At 40.9% G+C, this 27322-nt stretch overlaps 2 protein-coding genes across 4 annotated transcripts in view; one reads left to right on the top strand and one right to left on the bottom strand.

Moving 5' to 3' along the window:
• Positions 1 to 481: 481 nt before the first annotated feature.
• a1cf (apobec1 complementation factor) lies at positions 482 to 13855 on the bottom strand. 3 transcript variants are annotated; one of them, XM_032574985.1, is made up of 13 exons: positions 13751 to 13855; positions 9053 to 9203; positions 8843 to 8977; positions 8619 to 8749; positions 7954 to 8192; positions 7360 to 7524; positions 6666 to 6763; positions 6015 to 6152; positions 4773 to 4917; positions 4068 to 4276; positions 3693 to 3829; positions 2691 to 2845; positions 482 to 2505 (listed from the first exon to the last, which is right to left on the bottom strand). In XM_032574985.1, the coding sequence occupies exons 2-13, from the start codon at positions 9152 to 9154 to the stop codon at positions 2351 to 2353; spliced, it is 1809 nt and encodes a 602-aa protein (XP_032430876.1). In that variant the 5' UTR covers positions 9155 to 9203; positions 13751 to 13855; the 3' UTR covers positions 482 to 2350. The 3 variants fall into 3 exon arrangements, with proteins under 3 accessions (XP_032430876.1, XP_032430875.1, XP_032430877.1); XM_032574984.1 differs by having other exon boundaries at positions 4068 to 4300; XM_032574986.1 differs by having other exon boundaries at positions 2398 to 2505; positions 2681 to 2845; positions 4068 to 4300.
• Positions 13856 to 16757: 2902 nt separating this feature from the next.
• LOC116726956 (cGMP-dependent protein kinase 1-like) overlaps positions 16758 to 27322 on the top strand; it is a 45473-nt gene continuing 34908 nt past the window's right edge. The window contains exon 1 of the mRNA XM_032573928.1: positions 16758 to 18320. Coding sequence (XP_032429819.1) covers positions 18001 to 18320 — 320 coding nt within the window. The 5' untranslated portion in view covers positions 16758 to 18000. The remainder of the gene's footprint in view (positions 18321 to 27322) is intronic.

The following is a 27322-nucleotide window of genomic DNA, read 5'->3' on the forward strand; positions in this document are numbered from 1 at the left end:
GAATCTTGTTCTGGAAAATCTGCTTGCTTTTCGAATCTCTGATGGATTTTTTTTTTCAATGGACAAATTTTAAAACAGGATCATGAGATCCATTATTATAAGCAGGGAGATCTGATACCTGCTATTGAATAGAATTGTCCACAAGGGAAATGATCTGGCTTATTGCATTATAAAGTTCTGACCTGATATTGATAAAGATGCAGTGGTGAGACTTACACAGTTGTGAAGAAATTTTAAAGATCTGAAAAAAAAAAACTCGACCAAAACTCCCCAATATAAAAGAGATATAAAATCCCCTAATTAAAGAGTAAGAAAAATATTTCAATAAAACTTGTGTCTGTCTGGGAACAACAACAGATGTTGTCTGACGAAGACAGACATAGAAAGTCGTAACATGTTTGGTACATCTGGAGAAACGTAAAGTAATTGAATGCCTAACAAGCAAAAAAAAAAACAAACAACAACCCAGAAACAATAAAGATATATGTTAATTCTTTATTTCATCCATTCAGATTAGAAATAATAAAAGATAATATTTCACAACGGTTTCTTAGAATGCCCACAATTTTCTTCTCTCATCACAGATTGGGTTCCGATTCAGCATCGCCTGGTTTTTCTTCCCCAGTCAATTACGGCAGCAAAGACAAGTTAAAAATACCTCTGTACAAATACGTCTGGATAGTTCATCTGATTCCACGTACAAAAATAAGTTCTAAGTGCTTCACACACTTTAATACTGTCTCTGCTTCGGCATGTTCACAGCTCTGACGCCGACTCGTGTCATCTGATCCGAGATCTCCGCAAAACCTTCAGTCGAGTAGAAGGAGTAAAAGTTAAAACTGCTACTATCAGCAGCTGCTTTTACCCAAAAGAAAAAAAACAACAACAACAAAAACAAGATACCCTGGAGCATTGTTTAGATCCAACACCACATCATCCATCTTTCTATTTTATTTTATTTTTTAACTTCTAACCTATCATGAAAACGCTGTGGATGTGAATGACAGCCAACTCCTGGATTTTAAGGATCCTAATGCAACAGACTAACGGAAGGAAAAGAAAACGCTCAGTGTGAAAATACGAACGCTGAAAAAAAAAAAAAAATCAGAAATGAAACATATTTAATCCGAATAAGGCGCCTGAGCGTTTTTACACTTGGCGGAAACAAACCTGCTGAACAGAAGACAACACAAATGAAAGGTCTGCTTTCAAAAAGCTCCAACAAACTTGTACAAAACAGGGCAGATTTACTGTGTGTAGGTTTTTTTTAAATAAATACAATTGTTAATCTCTGTCTAATACTCTTTTTATGTTACTTCAGCTCTTAGCCCAAAGCTCCTCCCTCTGCACAAGAGGTTGCCATGGATATGCCGGGCCTGTAACCATGGCAGCACCTACAGTGACAGATATCATTTACATCCTGTGGGTGCTTGGTTGTGTTGGACGGAGTCAAAAAAAAAAGGTATGCAACAAAATAAACATTGTATTAAAAAAAATATTAGAAAGATTCTAATTTTAGTTAAATCAGAATTTCTGGAAACGTGTCTGCGCTAGAAAGCACCTCCAATGAGATACAGTCATCATCATGATGATCATCATCGGCACAGCAGGTAGAGCTTCCTAACTCTAATGTCTTGGCTTGAGAACTTTTTCTAAAAGCTGAACAGAAAAAAAGATGACTTCAATTTAAAATCAGGACTTCGCTGTGAGTTTTACGGAAATGAAAAATAAGAGTAAGCACCGCTAATTACAGATGTTAAAAAGAAGAGTTTAGTGCCCTATTTAATTTATTTTATTTGGCTTAAAAGTATAGAATTGAATCAGATTTAAAGGTCTGAAGAAAAAGCTAAAGTCAACAACCCAAAAGCCATTGCAATCACCAGTAGAAGACACTCAGAAAGTACCTTCGTTAGAGATAAGCCGCACTGTACACACCTAACCAGAAAACGCGAATCAGCCAATCAGAGGCAGTTTTCAGCATCACAAACCAAACCGTGGATGAGCAGATAATTCGGATTAAACGAGGAGCAGAAACAGGTGACAGACGAAGAGTTTGCTTCGAGGCGACTGACGAGTCTGATCAGGTTTTCAGCAGCAGCTAGCGATCTGGGATGAGACTGAACCGGTTTTCAACTAAAAGAAGTTTAAATCTCCCTGTTTGATAACAACAGAATGCCGCATTCACACCAGTTCGCTTTTGGTTTTTTAGGAAAGACGCAATCAGATTGGACTTCTTGTCAGGTCACAGTGTTTTGGGGTTTTCCAAACTGAATCGACCTTTGCGGGTGAGCGAAGCAGTGTGGCGCAAACGCAGCTCCACGGTTTAACTCAGCACCCGGACACAGCAGCTTTAGAAAACGCCGTATCCGTCAGTGTGGCGAGCCGCCACGGCGAACGCGGGGTAGCCCTCGTACGTGGCGTAGGCGGTTAGGTCCTGACCCAGAGAAACGGCCTGCTTCAGCTGGGAGGCCACGCCCGATGACCCCGGGCTCGCCAGAGCGTAGCCTGCAGGGAGACACGAAAGAAAAGACACCTTATTATTATCAGGCCCTGCTGGTTCACATGTGGTCCTTTGTTGTAACCACCTGTGTGATCTGGTTCTGGTTACACGCCGAGAGTCAAGTGGGTTCTGTCGCTGCTTTAGCAAGAAGTGAGAAGTTAGTCGGACTTGGGTACGGACCTTCACATACCTGGGAAGGCTACCGAGGCCACGGCAGCTGCAGTAGCACAGCCGGCGTCAGCAGCGCCCTCTGTCTGCAGGCCGAGCGTCTGCAGGGTGTGTTCAGCCGCGTGGACCTTCGCTTCTTCCACAGATGCGCACAGTTTTGCTGGGGTGAAGGGGTGCCTGCAGAGAGGAGCACAAACACAGATGAACCGAAAGTGGACAAAACTAACCTGTTATTTCAGTTTAAATTATAAGTAGAATTCTGCTCAGTTAGCATTATTTTCTGTCCACTTTTTAGCATTCTGCTTAGCACTTTTAAAAAAAGAAGTTTTTAGAACGAGTTTCAATTAAATTCAATTACAGACAAATTTTATCTCATTTTCTAGTTTGATGGTAAATGATAAATGGCAAGAGAGGGGTCTCAACCCCTCTCTTACAATATTTCATTTGGCTCGAAATGAAATATGTCGAACCAAATTAGAGGATGAACTCCTACCATTGCTGCCACCATCGTCCCTCAAGCCTCCTCCATGATCACTAGAGACGCAAACTCCTATAACCCAATCAGCAGTTACTCAAGGATTAAACTCTGGTACACCATTTCTGGTACGAAACCCAGTCTCTATTTGACACTTGAGGAGTCTCGTCTTTCAGCTTCTGGCCATTGTTTTCCACGGGCAGCAGTGACCCTCGGGCAAGAAGAAGAAGCATTTAATGCCAGGAACATTTACCTATTCAGATGATGGGGGTCTTCACCAGACATTTTCAGTTTAACCTGTCCACTTCCTGCCATTAGATCCATTTCATCTCAATCAACACCATTGCATTGCTTTTACTCTTGTGGCAAAAAAAAAAAAAAAAAAAAAGGAAATTTCATGCCTTACAAAGAAGTAGAAAAACAGTATCTTTAGCATATACTTTGTCCACCGGCTCAAAGGTTTCCCCAGTTGATGCTTTGCTACCCTGTAGATTCATTAAATGGAGCAGAAGTCTGGGTTGCTGCTCTAGTGGAGCAGCCTATACTCACACGTTGGGGTACTGTGTGGCCAGAGCTGGGATGGTGATCTTGTAGAGAAACAGCTGCCGCTGGTCCGGACTGATGGCCGAGTGGAGCTGATAGACGGGCTGACCCCAGTTGTTCTTCTGACACAGCTCTTCCAGGACCTGGAAGCGGGAGCACAGACAGGTGGATTTAGTTCACCTTGGGAGAAGAGCTTCCAAGTTCCACATAGTCACAGTTTTTCACATCGCAGTCTGGAGGATAAGTGATGCTCTTTTGAGGATGAAGAACCAAAGGCTTTCAGTTGAGGCGTCATGTAGACATTAGAAGCGTTTCTCTCCGTTCTCATATTCCTGAAAAATGTCAGGAAAAAGTCAGAATATGTTGAATGCGTCCCATTACCTGAGTCGGTGGTTTGATGCCGGTGCCCTTGAGGCTCATGGCAGCCGGGTTCATCGGTGTCAGCTCCATCCCCGGCAGCAGGTCATACAGCTTTTCTTCGGCCTGCTTGTCCCCCTTCAGGCCGTAGGAGGCGCTATTTCCACCTCCTCGTCCCATGGCTGCGTAGGCCAAGTAGCCCCGCCCACCCAGCCCTCGTACCCCCGCCGCCCCTACAGGTACAGTCATGTAAATTTCTACAGGAGATCGGAGAGGCAGTAAATCAATCAAATCACCGGAAATCAGCAGGGAAGAAGAATCACACAATTAATAAATCACAACAAATACTGATGAAGATAACAGCTAAGTGATTTCTTATTTTTCTGGTGAATTTTTGACCAAACTTCAGCTGATTCAGAGGATCTCACATGATTCCTACCATAAAATACTCTGATTTTTAAACCACGTTCATTACATCCACATGATTCAGGAAGATCCACCCCTCCGCGTCACACCTGCCACAGGTGCAACTCAAAGCAAATACAGAGAAGTCGCCGTTAAATCTAATTTATCTGCAACAGCAGCTGAGTTGCGATTGGACGGTCTGTGTCGAGGGGAGGAGCTTCAGCATTAGATGAGTGAGTTCCTGCTGTCAAATCAAGATCTGACAGCAGCAGCTCTGCCTCCATCATGTTCTCCAATTCATGTGAACAGAGAGAGCGTCCTCACCTCTGACCGACGGCGTCCTGATCAGACCTCTACCTCCCACGTGAGCTTTGGCTGCTGGGAAACGGAACTGACCCGGAATGGCGGCGTAGGCCTGGGGGGCATAAAACACGGGGGCACCAAGGTACGCCGTAGTGGGATCGTACACCTGCGAGAAACGGAGGCGGAAGAGGAAGTTTGCCCTTTATATTAAGATGTCTACTGTTGGAGCTAACTTGTTTTACTTTGGATTTTGTTATACTCGGTTTACTTTACATTTTTTGGGTTCTTTGCAACAATTTATAACTCTAGCAGCACCCAGAAACAAAATGTATGTTGCTTTTTGTTTGAGTGCTTGTGCTGCCCCTGATAAGTCGGCGCCCTCTACTGCTCTGGAAAACTCAGGTAAACAAAAGGAAAGCTAAAAATGTTTCCCTGTTCTAAATGTTTTAGTTCCTGCTCCTGTTCCTGGGTTTGGTGTTACCATCACTGGTCCAAACTGGCCACTGGATGAAGTCGTTTGACGTCCTATGATTTATTTATTTATTTTTTTGTCAATCTTGACAACACTGCGGAACAGTAACCCAGAGAGTCTCTGGGAACTCAGAGTTCAGCTCATTATCAGCTCCTTATCTCCTGTTTATCTGTGAATCTGGTTCAGGTTCAACTCGGTCTACTTTATGGCTTTCATGTTCACAATGTTCCCACTCGACTTTCTAACGAAGGGATTTTCATAAGCCAGATAACGAATAAAAAAAAGAGAGCCATGTTTAGTAAGATTTTCCACTTTAATTTTCTCTTTTTTAAAAGACTGACTAGTTGTGTTAATTATTTCACTACTTATTGAAATTTTTCTGTAGATAACAATTTGTTTCTCTAAATCTCTTGTTGTGTACACCTTTGATTTGCACTATGATTTCTGTATAAGTCTAGAGTTATTCCATGATGCTTTAACCGTTCGGACAGAGATTTTCTGTAACTGTGTCATATAGATGCAGTAAAATCTGATAAAGCTACGACAACGACAGTTTGATAAATGTCAGCAGTTACGTGCTGCAAGGTAAATCTCTGTTGTAATTTGGGATATTGATGCTCACACTCCAAGCTGGTACTCATTTCGTCATCAGTATATTTACCGTAGAGTCAGTTTAAGGCTCCTCTGTGCTCAAATTCCTTCCTGAATATGCCTAATTTATAAGAATGCCTGTTTGGATATTACAAATCCTTTTTAGTATTCAGGTAAGAGCTTAGAGTTCCCAGTCCCACCTGTCCCAGAGTGTAGGCCGTGTAGTCGGTCTGAAGAACTGAGCCTCCTCTTCCTCCAGTTCCTCTGGTGTACCGGACATAGCTGTCCTTGTCCACCGGCTTGGCCAGAGTCACCTCGATAGGAGAGCCGTCCACCACCTGCAGGCGGAGAGAGGAGTTTACCTCTCAATGATCATTCTGTGTGCATCGCCTAAAAGCAAAATCAATCTCGGTTGTATTTTTGGGATGCTATACTTTTTCGATTATTGCTGGTGAAATTATTTTCCCACGTCAGCTCATTGCCATCAAGATTCCTAGTGTTTTATGCAGCTGTTTTGATGGTAGCTATGGAAACGGCGTGCTGTATGCTCTATGAGGCAACAGTCGGGTGCTTGTTTCTTCATGCCCTGATCATCGGTGTTTTCTTTTACCAAACGGTGAGAAATTTGTCCGCCACCAAAAATGAAATTTTAAAACAAAAAAACTGTTTAGAATTAATAGCTTGAATTTTTTTACCATTTCTTCTTCTTCTATTATTTTGCTTGTGCACTCTCTGTGGGGTTTTGTGTGTTCGCTTCCTAGGATTTATTTTGCAGAACATATTCCTTTTCCCTAAGAAGTTTTGGAATATACATGCAAACAGCAGAGAAATGAGGGCAGGGCAGAGCTGACCTTCCCGTTGAGCGCGTTCATGGCGTTGACGGCGTCCTCTCGCTGACTAAAATGTACGAAGGCGTAGTCTCTGATCTTCTTCACTCGTTCCACTGCACCTGCAACGCAACAACGCCTTTTAATAGCTTCTCATTTTAACACTTTTCACTTTCCTGGAGCTCCACCCATTCAACATACAGTATTTATTATGCAAAGAAACCCACATATCGCAATATATATATATCTACAGTATATATCTTCAATAATCATGAGTTTATGGTAATAATGACTAATAGCCTTAATTAATTGCTTATTTTCTAAATACAAAACATGTTAATGCTTTTATAAAATTTTAAGGTTTTGATTTTAAATATATTTTTTGGTTGATCTTTACATCTTTTTACTAGACTTTGAAAGTTTATTTTTTCTCTCTTCTATTAAAACTATTGTTCCTGAATGAGCCAAATCAAATTTGAATATATTTTTGCCAGGCAAAATATGTTTTGTTTGGAGTTTTTCCAACTTTTTGTCAGCTTTTGGACTGAATAAATAAAAAAAATTTTAAAATAGCTTTTAGCAATTTTGTTTTTTGTCAGTAAAGTTTTGCAGACTATCCTGACTATGTGTTAGAAGCTTGAAACAAACAGATAAGACTTTAAGAGGATCTTGTCAGCTGCATTTAAGGACAATCTGAAAGCAGAGAGTCCGGTCATACCTGGTTTCAGGCTGTTAAACTCCCTCTCGATGGTTTCTTCAGTGGTCTGCAACATCAGATTCCTCACATACAGAATCTTTACGGTTGCCATGGTATCCTCATCAACCTCCACCTCAGGCTCCGCCCAGTCCACCGCGATGGGATGACCCCACAACTGGATCCGACCTGAAGGTTTGATAACGTGTGTAGTTTAGGTTACGTTTAGAGCTGGGTGTGGACCAAGATCGTCAAAATGGATGTCTTTCTGATTTTACAGAAAAACACTGGAAACAGTGACAGTTCTGCTGCTAAAACCCCATCTTCAGTATCTGCTCTCTAATCATGAAAACCCATCAGCAGTAAAATTGGCTTTGATTGGCTGACACTTGGACAGCTGAAGACTTTGACTGTTTTTATGATGTTCTCTTGATGATATTAAGGTTTGTTACCAGCTTTGCAAGGTGCATGTGTTCACTTCCCTTGTGTGAGATCAGCCCGCATATTTTCAGCATCTTGAGATTGAACACACACCGATCGATTTGAAACATCTCTAGAAATTTTGAGACAAAACTTGCCCAAGAAACTGCATGAATCTCCAGAGTTTGCGGTCTTTACCTGGCAGGAGTTTGCGTCTGGCCATGGCAGCTGCCCGGTGGCTCTCGTACTCAACAAAGGCGAATCCTCGGTTCTTGGATTTGTCTGCAGCGCTGGGGTACACGATGACGTCCACAACGCCGTCCGTGACCTTTCGCATCTCCACTAGGATCTCGTCATGCTTCTTGGTTTTAGGAATGCCCCCGACAAACAGACGGCAGTTGTCCACGCTGGCACAGACACCGAGCAGGCGACCGTTCCTGGGAGACGGAGAGAAAAACATTGCAGGAATGTCAATTTAAACCAGTATTCTAATCGACGCAGATGACACCTCTCTGTACTTGGAAAAACAAAGCAGTAGTCTATAGAAGAAGGTGGTTATGGTCTTGGACTGTTCATAAAACAGTTTTTTTTGACTCGGTGTTGGTGAAACTGTTTCATGATCAAATGAGGAACTAATGGCGATGTGAATTGGTCTGGTCACATAAAAAGTGAAGTGTTTGATCAATTGATAGTATAGTTACTCTGGTTGGTGACATGTAAATTGATAATATTCAGGGTTAGATGGATGGTTGGCTCAGATTTTTTAGAGTTATGTGCTAGCAATAAGGTAGTTTTAAATGAAGATGGGTGTTTAAAACGGATAATTGTAAAGCCTGTCGTTGCAGGTGAAGGACCTCTCTGACCTGATCTCGTAGTTGTTAAGCTGCTTCATGGCTGTCCTGGCTTCCTGTTTGTTGGTGAAGGTGACAAAGGCATAACCTCTATTGTTCCCATTGAAGTCCATCATCATCCTCACCTCGTAGATCTTACCAAACTGATGACGGGGGCAGAGAATGCCGGAACATTAAAAAGAGCAAAAAAGTGACATCAAGGGACATATTCCTCAAATTATTCCATAATGCCTCACCTTCTCACACAACGGAACCAGTTCATCCTCAAACAGATCTCTCGGGAGTTTCCCCACAAATATCTCACTACCTCTCTCAGGCGGTGGTCCGTCCCAGTCAGGCGGCGGGCCACCGTACCGCCGCTGACCGTTCTCCTGAAGAACAAAACCTCAAAATGAGGAGAGGCAGCATGGGGAGAACTCCCCTTGGCACTCAGGTTCCGCCCTTACCTGTCTCAGCTGGTATCCGGTCCGTTGGGTGAGCGCCCGAAGAGTGGCCTCTTTCTGAGTCCCCGCCAGCCCGTCCCCACTTCCCTTCTGATTGGATTCCATTGGGTGTGATTAACAGCAGGTTGTGAATCAGGAAAATTAGGGGTGCTCACTGCAGAAACAGACATAAAGCAGGTTTCAGTTCTGATGTTCTGGTGGTCAGTGAGAGTTTGGGTGGGCTTTTGTAAGTCACAGAAACAAGTTCAAGCTGTCTGTGATGATGGTTGTGAAGAGTAATCTGTATTAGTTTCATTACAACTCTTTAAACCACATTAAAAACTTTTCTTACGTTTATTTGCTGGGTCCTGTCTTACCCTCACAAACTATTGAATGACTTGCATATTTTCTTTGTGCCGACGTGTTCAGATTTCAGAAATCTGTTATAAATCCATTTAGATTCAAGACATTAAAGCCTTACTTTCTTCTCCAGTCTGTTCCCCCTAAAGGTGAACTGAACAGAAACATCTTTCCAAACATCCTAATTGCTCTAGAGCCTGCAGATTTCTGCAGCTTGAGAAGGAATGTATTCCTGACCAAAAAAGTAGCATTTGCAGCCGAAGCTAAACGAGTTTATACAGAAAAACGAGTTTATACAGAAAAGCTTGCAATATCGTCGCGAATAACTTTCCAGGAATCCTTGATCATCTGAACCTGCTCCTCGCTGAGATGCGCTTTAACACTTTCTTACCAAATAGTTTTTGTATAAAAAAATAAAACTGATTAATCTAAAGAGTTTTCCCACGTTCAATGTGAAATAAATACAGAGAAATTTGGCAGAAAATAAACCGTTCTAATTATAGAAAAAAATATGTATATTTTTCAAAATCTGCACTAAACTGTTAGGTACAGCTGACGTTCTGTACCTAATGACTCATTTTCGACATTCGGATCTCTTCAGTTCATACCTGCTCTCAACTTTTGCAAATTTGACTATCCTTTAAAAAAGTTCTAGTGTCTTGGTACAATTTTCTTGACTTTTTTTTTTTTTTTTCAAACAACCATGATTTTATTAAAAGTGGACGTTTCTGTAAAACTAATGAATAGAGGAAACTAGCACAGGTCAAGGAGGCTGCCAAGAGGTCAACAGCAGCTTTAGAGGAGACTAGATAATTCACAGGAACACAATGACTGCTGTATAAAACGGTGGCGGCAGCATCATGCTGTGGGATTAGTTTTCTTCAGATTAACATGAGGTTGTTAAGTTGAATCAATTCCAAAACCAAAGAAAGTTTTGACAAAACTTCCTGGTGTCTGCTAGAAAGCTGAAAGCTTAATTTTTTTTTTTAGTCCCACCGTTAGTCCCAGGTCAAATTCAAATTAGGAACAGAACGACTTGATATGAGAGAAACATTTATGTTTTGAAATGGCTGAGCCAAAGTCCAGTCCTAAATGTGACTTTTTTAAAAATAGTGAACAATTTGTGCCCACAATGTGACATATTGATTCCTATCAAAAACGACTGAACGCTGAAATTGAATAAGTCATTAGAGCCACTGTTTGTTCCCTCTCTTTTTTTTCTTTGTCTCAGTCATATTTGGTGGAACCGCCTGCAGCCCTCTGTTGAATCAACTGCTGAGACATCATGTACTCACAGATCTGCACCTCCTCGCCTTGTTTTTCCTAATCTGAGCGGCAGATATGAGCGGCGGGGAGGTCAAGGTCTGCCGGCTGATCATTAACAGAGACCGTGGACAGCCTGACAGTCCGTCTCACCGTCCCGCAGGGCGGAAACCTGCCACAGCCGAAATCAGATCGAGCTTTCGCTGAATTTATTCAGCAAATGGCATCCCAAACATGACAGAACGCCTCCCCACACCCCCGCCGTAAAAACCCTCGGCTCGTATAACAAGAACCAAAACACTCCAGGTCACATTATGAAGACCTGGGATGTTGTGTTGTACTAAATGTAATAAAAGCATAAGTGCTTTATTACATTTATGTAATAAAAGCATAATGTTTGTGTGAGTTTTTTTGTCATTAGGCCCGAGCAGCAAAGCGCTGCGAAGGCCTATTGGTTTTTGTTTTGTTTTATTACATCTTGAGGAACTTTTAAATCAGTCAACAGGGGATGTCACTATCTTGTGTAAAAATGGTCAAATGTGTTCCAGACTTTGAAGAAATTCTTGTATCCTTATCAGAAAACCGATTTTAATGATTTCATGAAATGAAATAGAGATGGAATAGAATAGAGAAGAGAGATCGAATGACTACATTTATATTCTGAATGTGTTCAGTAAGCTCCAAGAATCAGCTTTATGCTTTTGCTCCCGAATACCAAATGAATCTGTTCACACTTTCCGGCAGTTTAGCTCACGGAGAACTTCTGCAGGTATTCTTCAAAATTCATGCCGGCCATAGTTGAATATTTTTCCTCAAACATTCAGACATCAGCTGCCCTTGCTGGTAGGGCTCCAAACAGTTTGGCTAAACTCAGGAACCAGATTGTCTTCAAACTGTTGACTCCATTTCCAAGAAGAAGGATGAACAAAAAGCATTCCGTCCGAGTCAGATAAATCAATCGGAATGCTCTCCGGATGTCAGAAATCCAGGTTGTAATCATAGACCGACACCGTCCCAACATGGCCACCATTAGTGATGAACTCTCAGAAGACTTCTGGACAAACTGACTAAAAGGCAAAACTAATAAAAATAATTAGGTCACACTTCACATCTTCATTCAGATTTACGTAATCAGATGTTGGAGCTCAGATCATGACTGATCTTTGATCAATCACTCTATCAGCCAACTTTTGCCCTTCCGACAGCAGCCGTCGATCCTCCTGCATCGGCTCGTCAGACAATTAAAGCTGTAGAAGCTAACACTAATCTAGATTTCTGGTTTCAGCAGAAAGGGGGTTGCTGCTCCTTTATTTCCATATGGAACGACTTCCTCATTGAAAACAGTTTCGGCTCTGCGTCCGAATTCATTATCCTGATCTGTGAAATGAAAGCCTCTGTCGTCCTGCGGATACATCATGATGGTTATGAATATTTATTGTTCAAGATCCATCTGCTCCATTAAGAAACATATCTATCACATGACCCATAATATATACTCCAATACTCAGGCAAAAGAACACCCTGTTCAAGTTGCAACGAGGCATAGTGACTGTTGAAGAACACAATACCGAAAGATCTAAAGAGATTTTTTTTTAAAGTCTAGAATGTTTTCATTCTTCAATCCAATTTAATTTTAAATTAGCACAGGAAGCTCAATTTTACTCGCACTAAAATGTATAAATTAAATTAAATTCTGACAGAAAATAATCACATTTTATTTAAAGAGTGAAATGCTAATCTCATCACCTGTAATTATCTGCTGCTTTTGACTTTTGTTTGTAATATGAACACTTTCTATAAGAATATTTTAATAAATCAAGCTAACAGGAAAACTGAGACATGCTGATTAAATCCCTCCTGGTTTTCTAAGGGGGGGAAAAAAGTCAAAATACTCAAGTGCCTTCGTATAAAACTTTATGAAGAGAAATCAAATGTGGAGCAGTTCATTCTGCGGCCAGCAGATGGCAGTAATTATCCGGAACATTTGGTTTAATCAGTATGAAATTAATTTGAACATATTTGGGGCTGAAATAGATTTAGATTTTAGTATTACACTAATAAGGACAGCAACTGAACCGCTTGAACATGATTTCCTTTAGGTAAAAAAAATATACATGCATACTAAGAAAAAAAAGTAATTTACTAATATTTGAAAAGTGTTATAATAGACATAATTTTAAAAATAACAATACTTGTACAAATATTTGTGTTTTTTACATTTAAAAAATAAGATTTTTTTTCAAAACAATCTGACAAAATGTCACACAGCTTAAATTTATATTTTAATTGAAATATTTTTTCTTCCTATGAAATATCCTGAGATGTCTCCTGCTGTGAGTCAGAGCCTCATAAATGAACTGGCTGATTAACTGCACATGCTCAGTGAGGATGTGTCTCTGTGTGGGAAAAGGATTTAAATAATGTACCTCCACATAACATTCCAACAAGAAAAATGAGTGAATCAAAAGTTCAATTAATCCGAAGTTAAAATTGCATCAGATTTATCGTCTGAATTATCTCATTTATAATGTAGGACAATAGTTTAGGAGCTGCAGCAGATCCTGCTGCTGCTTGATGATCCGACTGAGTTTAATCAGGACTTTCAGGATCCAATGCAAAACTTTTCACAAAATATTTTAGGTAAATTAAATGAGATTTAACGTTAAGTGTTAACACGACTTCCCTCCTCTGGAATCTCACAGAGAGTGTATGGAAGTAAAACTTTATGCAAATTACAGGGGGGAAAGAAATGGGCATGGTAACAGGATTCATCTTTTGTTGGCTTTGTCTGGAATTACCTCTGATTGAACCATTAACCAGAGCTCCCAGTTTTACACCCCAGTAAGGACATTTAACTGGTCTGTAAACGTCAACAGAAACACTTTCGCTGGCAGAAGGAGCTCCAGCAGCTGCTGGACGGCGCTCGCTCGCTCGCTCGCCTCAAACTTGGCCTGTTTGCTCAGTTTGCAGCCTCAACACACAGAAGAGAAAAAGAGAGGGCGAGCGGCACTTACTTCACATCCGTTCTTTCTCTCTCTCTCTCCCAAGTTTGATGCTTTCAGACCAATTTTTTGGAGTAAAAAAATCTTAAAAACTCACCTGAGCAATTTCAGAGATCACCTCCCTCCGATCAGAGCTGTGTCATTCTGAGTGTGAGTGTGTGGTCAGAGCCCCCTGCGTGAGATGGCGTGCGTGCGTGTGTGTGTATGTGTGTGATCACATCATATCAAACTCCAAAGGTTCACTGTCCTGGTGTTAGCTTTACAAGCTGCAAGTTGTTAATGTTTAACCTGCTGCTATCTGTGGACACACTAAGGCAGTCCTGTGTGTGTGTGGGTGTGTGTGTGAGCATCAAGAGGCCTTTGACCGACAGGATCTGGATCAGAGGCCTCTCCAGCTGCTTACAGATGTTGTGAGGATTGTTCCTAGGGGTCTGAAAATCTTTCTGATCAAAAGTATTGATAAGACTATTGATATTGCTTTCATAATGGAGTCGACCTTTGGTATTATATCATATCAGAATAACACAATGTGGGACAAATATGTTACATTTAAGCGTGTTTTGGCTCTATCACCTGCTTTTCGTATCTTAATAATTCGTTTTGATCATTTACTCGGCTCATATTGTTATTTGTGATCAGTTAAAGGTGTAAAATGAAGAAATGAGCAGCAGAAAAAGAAAAGAATAGAATTAAACAATTGAAGAGTCAGTCAGTGTTGTTGTGGACATAATGTCTTTTTTTCCACATTTGAACAGATGTTAGACTATAATCACCACTGCTCCCAACAAACTCGATAAATGTTTTCATCCTGGCTAGTATTTTCACAGTTATCAGATAACTGCAAAGTATTTTTATGTTAAGATCTTGTTCTTACTGTACAGTATATTAGTCTTTGTTTTTTTTTTTGTCATATATTTTTAATACTATATCTTTGTGTGAACCGACATGCCTGCTGTTATACTGAAATTCCCCACTATGAGACAATAACGATATTTCTATTCTATTCTACTCAAAACTTCGCCTCGTGCTCAGACTTGGTCTCTGCTCGCTTTTGGAAACGGCTTTTGGCACAGTCGCCTGGCAACCTCTCAGCCAATAGAAAGAAAGTGTTGTACTGGGTGCAGTTTCTTTCCTTCCAGCGGGAGGGAGTTGATTGGGTGAACAAACTCCTGCCAAAGATCAGTAGCTGTTAGCTATCAGTAGCACACAGCTGGCGGATGTTTAGTGTAACACGGAGCAGAAAGCTGACGTTGTTGTTTCTCCCTATATCCAGTGGGTGGCGCAGGCTGCTACAATCGATAGTAGCCACACGGGCACACCGGCTAGAAGGATTATAGAAAAATTCCTCCATAGAAGACCTGTTAAACTGAGAAAAACGCACTTTCTTAACACTTTACTACAAAACAGCCCATAGATTGCTTCCAAACACAAAGCAGAAAAACCTGGTTAGCTCTTCTTAGGCAATTTTTTTTTCAGTAGGCTATTTGACGTATTTAAACCTACAGATTTTCACTCTTTAAAAAAGGTATCACATTTCTTATTTAAGATATTTATATATATAAAAAAAATATGTATACGCTGTCTTTTCCAAAGGTCTGTTAACATGAGCAACTTTTAACACGTTTTATTTACCTGGACTGAAGAGAAATGAGTCTTTGGATTGCTATAAAGCTTGCAGACCCCTATCAAAAATAATAAATAAATCATTTTTCTCTGCAGCGTCGTCCGAATGTGTGAAGAACACACAGATTTATGCGTTTTTAGTTAGTTTTGGCGCAGTTAAAGCGGCAGGTTTAAATCCCGGCTGGGGGTCTTCCTGCGTGAAGTTTGCATGTTGCAGACTCTGGCTTACTTCCGCAATGCAAGACAATGACTTTTAAGCTAATTTAGTTTTTCATAATTGTTTCAGATCAGCCCCTCCCCCTCACTCTCCAATACACGCTAAAACTGTAAATTATTAGTTTAATTAAATTTCTGATAAACACAGAATTTTTTGGGAGTAGAAAACAAGTTCAGTTTGAAACAGTTTCGTTCCAGAGGAAATGAGCATCATGTTCATTTGAGAAACAACAACAACAATAATTATAATAATAATAATAATAATAATTAATAAAAGTTCTTCCAGTTTTTGTCTCCTGGTTGTAATGACAGTAAGTCTCCAGAAGAGGGCGCACACTGATTACAAAGTCTTCCGGTCATTGATTTGTATCCAGCAGACTAGGTATAGTTTGATCATCCCTCAGTCCGTGATGACTGATCAGATCTATTCTCATCAGAACATTATGAAATATGATCCCTGGCAGCAAAAATAACAACAACAAAAAAAGATCAAAAACAATAATGTTCTGTGTGAGATCATGGAATATTTCCTCATTGTGTAAACGTCTGTTCTCGGATGAATTCGCTGTCATGTCCTCAAATATCTCTGCAGCAGCTGCAGGAACATGCTGACAGTTTGAACACAGAAGGTTTATATAAATAGAGAGAACGGACCAGGCTCACAGTTCTGCTCTAAACTGGACACATTCGGTTCCAACACGTCTATTTTACTCTCTAAGGCTGTTCAGAGCAGATTTACGGGATGAATCAGACTATAAACGTAAACCGGGCTCTGTTTTTTTTATTTATTATACCTCCTGTTTTTATTTCACATGGGGGGGACACTGTCAAATTGAAACACTTTAGAACAGATATATTTTTAACTTTTGCTAAAGTCTCATTAGTTTGAAAAATGGTGTTGTTCATTGTTTTTTTTTTTAATCATTTGTAAATTTGCACATGAACGCATCTCTCGAAACTTAAAAATGAAAGCTATCATCTCATCTGTTTTCCTGAACTTTCTTAGAGCAGCTTACAGTAACATCCATCCTTTCTGGCCACGGCTTATTCCTGCAAAATAAATAAATAAATAAATACAAATTTTTGGTTGGTTTAAGATGAACATTTAGGTAGTTTTTTTTCTCCATCTGTACATAGAAACTTTAACTGACGCAGCAGCGCAGGCGAGGAGGAGGACAGGTGATGAAGATGAGGACGACAGGTGACGAAAAGGAGCGGAGGCAGCCCAACTTTCCTCCTCCTCCTCATCTCTCTCTCTCTCTCTCTCTTTCCACCTCGACCTCCACTTAAGCTCCAACTGTTTCGGATTAAACTATCCATACTGGAAGTGGATCAGCGCTCCGGACTCCTCCGGACTCGCGGCTTTGCAGCACCTGTTTCCCGGCGTTTGTCCTCTCATCTCCCTAAACATCCAACTTGAGGCTCTTGGCTTCCTGTCTCTTGTCTCCATGTGGTATTGGAACGCATCTTTTTCTTTTTTTTTTTTTCTTTTCTTTTTTGCATGTGTGTCGGGAATAAAGTGCGCGCTGCCGGATTCCAGCGCCTCCGTTTTCACTGGCGGACGTTTGGTTCCTTACTCTCCGCGTAAAATATTCCAGCGGACATAAACCCGAAGCAGCCCCTCCTGTGGGATTATCCTTGTCTCAGACTGATTGTAAACTTTGCTTGCGTTAGTTGTACGCTGGATTACTCCTCACTTTTTCAGTTTTTTTCTATTTCATTCATCGAGAGGAATCATGCATCCAAATTTCCTTTTTTTTTTTTTTTTAATCATGCGGTTTGTTTTGATTGGATTTAATCAACGGGATGGGAAGCGTGACCCGCAGGAGTGTCTATTATTATTATTTCATCTGTTTTCCAGAGTTTTTCCTGTGTAAATCACTGTTCGTCACCTGATTCCATCCAACCTAAAACCTCACCACAAAAACAATTTAAGCCGCCGCCCCCCTAGATGTCAGATTGTGGAACCAATCCACTTTTTGTTTGTTCCTCCTTCAAACGTTCTCAGATATGTAGGTACTAAATGAAATCCAAGGGAAACTTTGGGAGCTGCCTGAAGGCACCCCGGCAGAAAGCCTGCATCAATTTCTACAATATCTGATAATTAAATGGATTTGGACCAAGAGCAAACACAGGTACCCTGACAAGCAAAAAAGAAAATGTTGTTAAAGACTTTTTTAAAAATGTAGCTGGTGTAAGGGGTAAAGAACTCTGGAGTTTGAAAGGTTTTAAGCCAAAAGAAACATTTGGAAAGTTCCTGAAAGTCCTTTGTCCTCTGGATGTTCCTGGGAAAATCTGGAAGAGATTTTTACACCGAGAAGTTTCCGCACAACAACTGAATCCTAAAACTCAGGGAGAGCCACAGCAAGACCTGGCAGGGCAACGACTTAAAGCGAAACGAGGAACCCAAAGATTTCTCCCAGGAAGCCGGAGATCCCAAAGTGGTCAGGCTGCGGCGGACGCTGCGACTCGGACCCGACGTCCCGTCGGGACCAGCTGAAGGAGCCCATGGGAACGCTGCGGGACCTGCAGTACGCTCTGCAGGAGAAGATCGAGGAGCTGCGGCAGCGCGACGCCCTGATCGACGAGCTGGAGCTGGAGCTGGACCAGAAGGACGAGCTGATCCAGAGGCTGCAGAACGAGCTGGACAAGTACCGCTCGGTGATCCGGCCCGCCACGGCCCAGCAGGTCCAGGCCCAGCAGAAGAACCTGGTGCTGCAGCCGGACCAGCACCGCAGCAAGAGGCAGGCCATCTCCGCCGAACCCACGGCCTTCGACATCAGCGAGCTGTGCCACGTCACGCTGCCGTTCTACCCCAAGAGCCCACAGTAGGTCCTTCACTTCCTCCTGCAGGTTCTGACGCGGTGGGGGAACTTCCTGTTTCCACGTGGGCTGTAGCAGAGGGTTAGAATCATCAGACTGAACAGAACCTCCTTCAACAGCTCCAGAAAAGCTCGTAGAACTCGTTCAGCTGGGTTTAAGCTTCTGTCGAACTTGTAGAAAACTCTGCATGCAACAGGAAGTTAACAGAACGTTCTGCAGTACACTGAAGAAGTACCAAATCTTTCTTGATGCACTTAAAATAAGGCAAAAACTAACTTACAAGCAACTTTTCTGCTCGTTTTTGTAGCTTGTTTTTAGTGAATAATTACTTATTATTTATTGATAAATAAAGTTATTAGTTGCACAGGTAGACGTTTGGTCTTATAACATGACAAGTTCCCTATGTTATAAGTGAAACAAGCTGCCAGTGGAATTAGTACTTTTCAGAAGTTATTGACTGAAAACAAGCTCGTATCTTGCCGAAAAGTTACTTGTAAGTTAGTTTAGTCTTATTACAATTGCACTAAGATATTTTGCACTAGAAACTAGACCAAACTTTGTACGATTTTGTGCTTTTGCAGTGTATACCGGAAGTGTAAATCTTGGCGTAAACACGGGGAGTTTTTAAAAAAAATTTTTTTATCTCTCAGCTAGTTTTAAGCCTGAGTTGAACACGCTGGATTTCATAAAACCAGAGGATAGACTCTCCCACTGAACATCGTTTTTTTTTTTTTTTTAAACAGTTCTGTTCTCTCGGCTGGTTTTGCACACCGGTGACAGGCGGCTCTGCGCTTTCAGCGAGTTTCAAAGCTGGTTTTTGTCAGACTGTCCAAGGACGGGGTTCAACTGTTTCGCCGTCAAAATAAAAAAAACTAATCGGCCATATCACCTAAGTGAAGAACAGGCTTTCGATGCGTGTCAGTCTGGCTCAAACGAGTGACTCTTGAGGGTCTTTTGTTACCGGCTGAAATCTTTGCGATCAGTTGTGAGGCCTGCAGCTGCAGCTGCTCGTTAGCGACAGGAACGAGCTCTAATGGATCTGCTCTGTTCTGCGTTAATGGAGGTTTTCAGCTCTGTTTCGGCGGCCGACTGCCGAGCTCTGATCAACATCGGATAACGCAACGACTCGAGCAGGCGGCCAAAAAACAACAACAACAACAACAAAAAAAACCACTCAGTCAAACTGCGGTCGTCGTCGCCGTTGCTTTTAATGCGCCGCACGGTGCCGACCGAGGTCAGGGCCCCGGACTGAAGGTCCTTCAGAGATGTGTCTGTTAAGACAGCTGCTCCCTGTGCAGCTCGGGGTTTCAAAAAACGGTCAGATCATTATCCGACCTGAGTATTCTCCTCACACACCTGTGCTCTGACGCGTTTCCTGTTCAGCATCCCGTCGTCGAGCTCCAGACACGCAAAGATCTTGCGAGTTGTTCCTCGCGCTCCTAACTCGTGCCGCGTGCCCTCACTCAGATAATTATCTTTTAGCTTTTCTCCTGAAAATATGAGCCGGTTTTGTTTTGCGTAAAAAAAAATTAATAATACAAAATAAATAAATAAATAATAAGAGGATGCACTGATGATGTTCTGGGGGAAATCTGAGAGAGTTCGATGTAAGAACTTGTGGGTTTGCAGCGAGGCAGAGGAAATGGCAAAACCCGAGCGACGGCAAAACGATGAGGATTCTGTTTTCCTCAGTTGCCTTTGAGGTCTAATTCTCCTGATGGGATGATTCATATTTTGTTTGTCAAGCCCAGGCAACTACACACACACACAAAAAAGGAGAGAAACACGTGCCGCGGTTTATTCATGGAGAAACTTTCAAATCTAACAGGAAATAAAGGAATTTGACGTGCACCCCCATTCATCCAACAAAAATGTTAGCCTCTAGCATTTATTTGAAATTCAAAGAGCATCCAACATGCTTCTGATTGACGCATTTACAAGCCAAAATTGTTTGGAGTACTTAAATTTGAGGAATCGAATAAATAGTAAAAATTAAAATCCATCTAATTAAATTTGTTTTTACTGATTCGTGAAAGGGAACAAACAGTATAATCTGGTGGTCTACTTTTTTTAAAATCATTTTGGTCAAATTAGCTGTGTAGAATGTGAGCTTCATGGACTCTCCCGATCCGATACTGATATCACTAATCAGTTTGATATCAGTAAAAAAAAAGTATCGGATTATAACGGCCTGCATCAAAACAATTGATTGATAATAATAGTCAGTTGTTCTCACACGTATTGGTTGTTGACTGTTGTTCTGTTGGAGTGATATCACTTGATCAAGCCTTTTCTAACCTTCCACACTACAAACTAACTAATAAAAGCATGCATAGCTTGTGTGATGCAATGATATCGCATCGGGTCAATGTCGGTATCGGCTGCTCCTCAAAGCTGGAATATTGGTATCGGATCGGAAGTGCAAAAGTTGTATCGGGATACAACTGACTTCTTCCTGTGTTTTTAGTTTTCTAGTTGCATGCTGAAGGTCCTGGAACTGAAATTCCATATTTTGAACAGCATTGTGCCTGTTCCTCTGCTGCAGTTTGTGGATGACCAGGAGGTTCTGCAGGGTTGGACCCTCGGGTGCTTTGCTTTGCAATAATATGAAATTCCTGACACTTCAGGTATCCAAAAAAGAAAAAAAAAAAAGAGAAATTGAAATGATTTTCTGCTTCTTTCTTATCAGTATTTTTCTCAGATCTCAGAGGCTTTTATGAGCTCATGGTTATCGTCCATGCTTCCCAATCAGGCTTCAGGATGGCTAACAGACGGCTACGAAAAGCCAAGAAGGAGCGAACGGTGGCCGAGCCTCAGCTCCTACTCATCAGCTCCGAAATTGAGTTTGAGCTGCAGTTGTGGCTCCGCCCTCCATGATATCCAGGAGGTTTTGATGTTTCCATCAACCAGAACGCCGCTGATACATCTATATATAGCTGGCCGCACGATGCAGCAGCGCTCAGTGTTTGGAGTCTCTGCATGTAGTGGAGCTGCACAATATCCTGAACTATAATTTGTGCAACGTTGCAGTCAGAAAGGAGAGCTTGGATGCATTATTTAATAGAATATAACATTTCTGGGGCAATGCATTTTAGCTCTGTCTGATAATGATATTACTTCTCCACTTGGTTGGACTCTCACTGCTTTTAATGAACAGACCAGAATAGAGTAAGATAGAAATTCTAGATAGAAATTCACAAAAGGTAATCATTTAGGCAAAACAAGGCATATTTACGACGTAAGAAAAGAAAATTGTGGCGTTTTTAAAATAGTTTAGTCAGATTTAAAGAAATATGCAACAGTGTATGATCATAAAAAGAAACATACAACATGTATATGTGGTTTCTGTGCATAAGGAAACGTGTGTGTGTGTGTGTGATTGTTCTTGACGGTCTTGTCTCTGTCAGGTGGCTTAAACGGGATCGTGATTAGGATGATCTGCTGGGATCCCTGAGGGTCCCGTTAATTTGTCAGTGTCTCCGGCTCTTTGGTGGTAAGTTCTGCCGCTTACCAGCCGCTTCGACTCTCTGCAGACTGCTGAATGGCGTGCTTTTCTGTCTGCGGCGGCGAGAACAACCAAGCGCGTTGGTTTTCATCTTCCCACACACGGAGGCAGATGACAGGGTTTGTTTCCCATCTCCTCTCCGAGTCTGCAACCCGCCCGCATGTGTCTGTGTGTTATATGAAAATATAAAGTAATGGAGAAGAGAGAGTGTGTGTGTGTGTGTGTGTGTGTCTGTGTGGGCTGTGGACTCCCACCAGCTCTCTTGGTGTCTACAGACAAGTTAATGATCCACTGAAACTGTTCCCTGATTCACTGCTGACAGAGTTTGAAGCGATCCACCAGAGTTTGCAATGATCACCAGCTGCAGAGTGACATTGGAATCAGAAGGTTTGCAGTTCCTGCTGCTAGACCTTATGGTGGGTCTTTGTTAATAGCTACTGTGGTTCTCACAGCTGCAGAAACTCCTTCCAGATACAAAGAAAGACATTTGTTTCCATTTTTAAACGCGTTGCTGTCATGCAACTCCTACTGAGAGAAACTAAACAGAAAGAAGTCCAACTTCTGTTCTGTGCACAAAAAAGAAAAAAAACCCATCAAGTAGAACGTTGTGAAAAAGTTAGAGTCAGCGAATTTGGTCTTTTTTTAAAAAAAAATCAGCTGTTCAGTCCAGGTTCGGTCCACAGGACATCTCAGGTTTTTTTTTATTTTTTATAATGAAATAAAGTCATCTTGAACCCATCATCTCCTGCAGAACGCTAAAGTTATTAAAGGAGAACCATAACAGGTTTGAAGGCTCCCACATTTGATCATAAGGCGTCTTTCAGGTGTTTGAGTTCAAAAGCCACAAACTTCATGGTACGGTTTTGATTCCCGTAATGCTCTCTGTTTGATAGATTAAGAGCTTCTTTGTTATGGAAAACAAACAAGATCTTTGATTCCTTCCAGAGAGCACTGCACAGAGATCTTAGACACTTTCGTTTCATTAATCGAATTTTGCAAATATTTCTCCGTTTGAAGATATTTGTTCTTGTTTATTTTGTTCAGTCATATGCAGCACAGGCAGAACTCATCTAAGAACAAACAGCCAACAGTGTGAAACATTTTAGATTCATAAGCATTGACAAACCTTAATACAACTTAAAAATTATATATATACATCTCTTGAATGTTTGCCATGAATTCAAAGGTCTTTTTTTTATGAATTATTGAGAATATAATCCATAAACTATATTATATGTTGTCATGTTTCTGAAAAAAAGCTTTATGGTTTATCACATTCCCTTTGCAATTGGTTTTCATGCCAGATTAAACTGTTTTATTTATTTTATTTTATTTCTTTATGAAATCAGTGATCAGATGATAGAAACTGACTGCAGTTACACAACATTAGAGAACAAAGCACATGAAATTGCGACAATGATGAAGATAATGTGAGCAAGCAGAGTTTAAATGCAATGTTATCCCCTTGCATTTCATCAGCAAAATTGTACACATTCAAATTAGGATGGTGATCAGAACGCCTGCATGTTTTCTGGCTAAAAGTTGATTTAAATAGTTGAATGCAAAACCTGCGTAAAACGTCCCCATGGCAGGCATGAATCCATCCACATTTGGTATAAAACGCCTCTCTATCATTTATGAGAACATAACGGTTAAGACTGCAAAAGAGCGAGACGCCAACGGCTCCAAATAACCGGCAGCAGTTCAGCCGCTGTAATGTTTACAAAAGTTTGGTGCTGCAGAAGCTTTTGGGTCAAGAGTTTGTGTTTCACTCGTTAGAAATAATAATAATAAAAAAATTCAAAATGACTGCAGAGGCTCATATAAATCCTGCAAGAGCAAAACGCCGGCGTGTCTGTGTGTTGTCTGACAGGTTTTGTGCAGTTGGTCACCAATTTTTAAGTGGGCATGTTTGCTACGCGAACGAACGCTGCAGTGGGACGTCTGTGAAGACCTCACAGGAGTTCTGCTCTTGAGCTCTTGTGAATTATGAAACGTCTCAGCCCAAGAAAAGAGAAAAACTTTTGTCTTGTTCTTTGCTTCCTCGAGTAAAATAACATCGAGTACGTTTTGGCCTTTGTTGGATCCGACCTTGACATCGGCGGAGCTTTTTCTGAGGCCTTGCATGTCAAAAGCCTGAAAGCCCCCCCCCCCCCCCCCCCCCTTTGAAAGCCAGATTTATGCTTCATGTTGAACCAGTCTGTGTGAGTTTCAGTAGCTTTCTGAGCTTTTTTATTTCGTCTTTTGTCAATGCTTCCTGTTCAGCAGCAAAATATAAATATTTGTAATTTTCACCCCCGTCTTAAAATATTCATTAGCAATATCAAATTCTAAAACTGACTGCCTACAAAATAAACAAAAAAAAATTATTTATTGAAAAAAAAAAAAGTAAATATGCCCTACAGCCAATGGTGCTGGTGCTGTAAGGCAAGCTCAAATACTTTTTATTTGTCTCTGGAAAAAGGGTAAACATAAAAAAAAGTAATTTTCTTTACTTGTTTTTTTTTTATTTTACTGCAAGTCACATTTTCTACATAAAATCACATTTGTCTGTTATTTTCTCTTATAAAGTAACAAACATATATGTACATATATATTTTTTTATCAGTATTCAAAATCTTTCCTAATTTTGCACCATAAACTGAGAGTACACATCTGCTTTAACATGGTTGTCAGTTTTTCTTTTTGCATTTTTCTCTTTCTTCTATAGCCAACGTCCCCTGACGCTGATATTTGAAGCTTCTTCTCATTGATTGGCAATAATGTAAATATTTATTTAAATTCTAACACATATGAATCAAACAGATTTCTTGTCAGATTCTTGAAACTTTTACGCAGTAAAACTCACCCTAGTCTTCCAGTTCAGCTTCTTCTGTTGACCTGATGCCGATAAATAGTCTAGAAATGTGATCTAACGAATGTAAGTCTGACGTTTTCACTTATTTTGAGATGTTATTGGTGTTTCTGCCTCTGATTGGCAGATGGTAAAGAGCTAATGCCCCCCTGCTTCCCTGTTAAACACTCTCAGTATTAGTCGACCATGTTTTACAAAATCATCTCTGTTCAGATTTATTTTCTTTGCGCTTTGAGTTCCCTTTTCATTTTCAGCAGAATTATTTTGAGTTGCTCTTTTTTTTATTTATTTGTCTCTCTTTAATTATTTCCACCCTCTTAATTCTCTTTTCCTAATTTTTCCCTCTCACCCATCTGTTGTTTTGTTCCTCCGGTTTCTATTCTTTCACACTCATCACCTTCTTCTCCCTCCATCATTTTCATTTGTCCTTACACCTTCCCCCTCCCTCTGTGGCCAACGCAGTAACGACGTAAGGGTGAGCGCTTCGTCACCACCTTCCATCCAGATCTCTCTGATTTCCCTCCCGAGTCCGGTTCTGTTCATGTGCAGAAACAGAAGCGGGGCTGCAATATTTTCCTGTCGCCGAAATAACACCCAGCTCCGGCTCATCTCCGAGAGCTCGTTTCCTCTGCAGATGAATTAAAATGGAACTTATCAAGCAGGCCGTAATGAGCATCTCCACCCTCCAACCCCCCAATTCCCCACGGTAACGACAAAGTGATATCGCTCAACGTTTCCTCCTGCACCGCAGGGACAAATATTGTTCGCCTCGGTTCAGAAAAATATTTTAGCTGCAAACCTCGATCGGGGATGAAATGTTTCTCGACTGTATTTGTTTGGTCTGCTGATTGAATTCGGGAGGCAACGCCATAACTTCTCCTGTTGGAAGTTTGTAAAGAAAATCTGTCAGAAAATCTGTAACTTTGGTCCCGATTTACTCGCTTATACATATGTAGGTCTAATGAAACTTGGAGGATGATTTATTTTCAAGTTCAACTGATGTGTTTCTTGTTCTGCTTTAACAAAAACTAAACGGATCACAAAGTAAACGGATCCATCATGAACTTGGGATTTCATGCAGCCATCAGCATGCTGCTTGTGGCAGAACCGTGCTACAAGCTCCACAAATAAGTCACTGCAACTCTTTGGGCAACGCAGTTGCCTCCACCATCACTTGCCAGAACCAACAGGATTGCACCACATGGCTGTCATCAAACGCTGTGTCATGCTTCACTCGCTAATCACTCATTTTCAGTTTTACTAATTAATTATTCCACAGATTCCCATTTTCAACAGCGGTCTGTCCTGAAACATAAAACCATGATGCCACAGAATATCATACAGCAGAAACAGAACAAATGTCATAAAACAAACAAGCAAACCAAAATAACACAACTGCCTACATGTACCGTATCCATGCAACAAGTCAACTGTTTGAAAAGCAGGAACATGGATCACATACTTCATGGATTTTACTGAGTTTATAAAGTTGTTACTGAAGTTAACAAGCTGTACATAGTGTTTTTTTTTTTTTTTTTAACAAGTTGTTCCAATCATTCGATGCAGCAAAATGAAACGAGCGTCGGCGGGCCTAACAAACCATACAAGCTCTTGTGACGATCATAGTGATGAATTTATCAGAGTGTAAAATGAGTGTTGTTGGAAATGTTGTTGATTGAGCAAAGAAAAGGAAGATATATGGAAGATATATGGAAGATATGGCCTCCAAACATGGGTCGCTCTATCCCTTACGCCACCACGGCACGCCCCATGCCTGTGATAGTTTTATAGATGAACGTGCATCAATTTATTAATCTGCATGAATGGAGTGATCAGTTTACAAGTGAGTGCACTGGATCGTAAGGTTATTGTTCAACTCACAAAACTGTCTGATGAGGATGAAACAACAGGACGTAAGTGAGTGAGGTTCAACATATTTGCTCCTTCACCTGAATCCCAGGATGTTGCTGGTGAGCTAGTGAAAATGCTGGTGGTGAAAAGCTGAAAGAGATGGTAGAGGTGCAGAAACCTCCAATACAAAAAAAAAAAAGAAAAACAGAAAAACTCTTAAGATGCTTTCATCCTAAGGGATGTTCCTGATGTTCTCCAGCCTTGTTCCAACAAACCAAGGAGAACTCAGTCTTTTATTTACACTTTGCATCCAGTGTAACAGGTGAATTTGATTGGACATCATATGGTGTGATGTTGATGCCAACCAGTTTTGCCAAAAATAAAAAATAAAACAAAATAAATAAATACTGATTTTAGGATTCTGCATTAAAACAATTCTAATATTGTACATTTATTTTAGCTGCCTGATGCTTAAATTTACATTTCACAACCAAACAAAAAGGAAAAAAAAAAAAAAAAACTATTTCTCCTGCCTTTAGTAATCCAATAATGCTCCTTTTCACTGGAATCAAATTTTTGTAGCAACTTATCGCTCTGTGAGTCTGACTGAACTGTAGGTGTTTTCGGATTAAATCCTGAGTGGGCTACTTAAATTTTAGAAGATTTTTCTATTAAATTTTTTTTCTGGAAATCATTCAGCAGCTGCCAGCCAGTGATGATCTATGGAGCATTCACCATCTTCCTTCCACTCGCTTTGTCTCTTTCAGTCCATTTCAATAAAACTGAGCCCTCCACTC

The sequence above is a fragment of the Xiphophorus hellerii genome, chromosome 10, assembly GCF_003331165.1.
Source record: "Xiphophorus hellerii strain 12219 chromosome 10, Xiphophorus_hellerii-4.1, whole genome shotgun sequence".
Taxonomy (NCBI): Eukaryota; Metazoa; Chordata; class Actinopteri; order Cyprinodontiformes; family Poeciliidae; genus Xiphophorus; species Xiphophorus hellerii.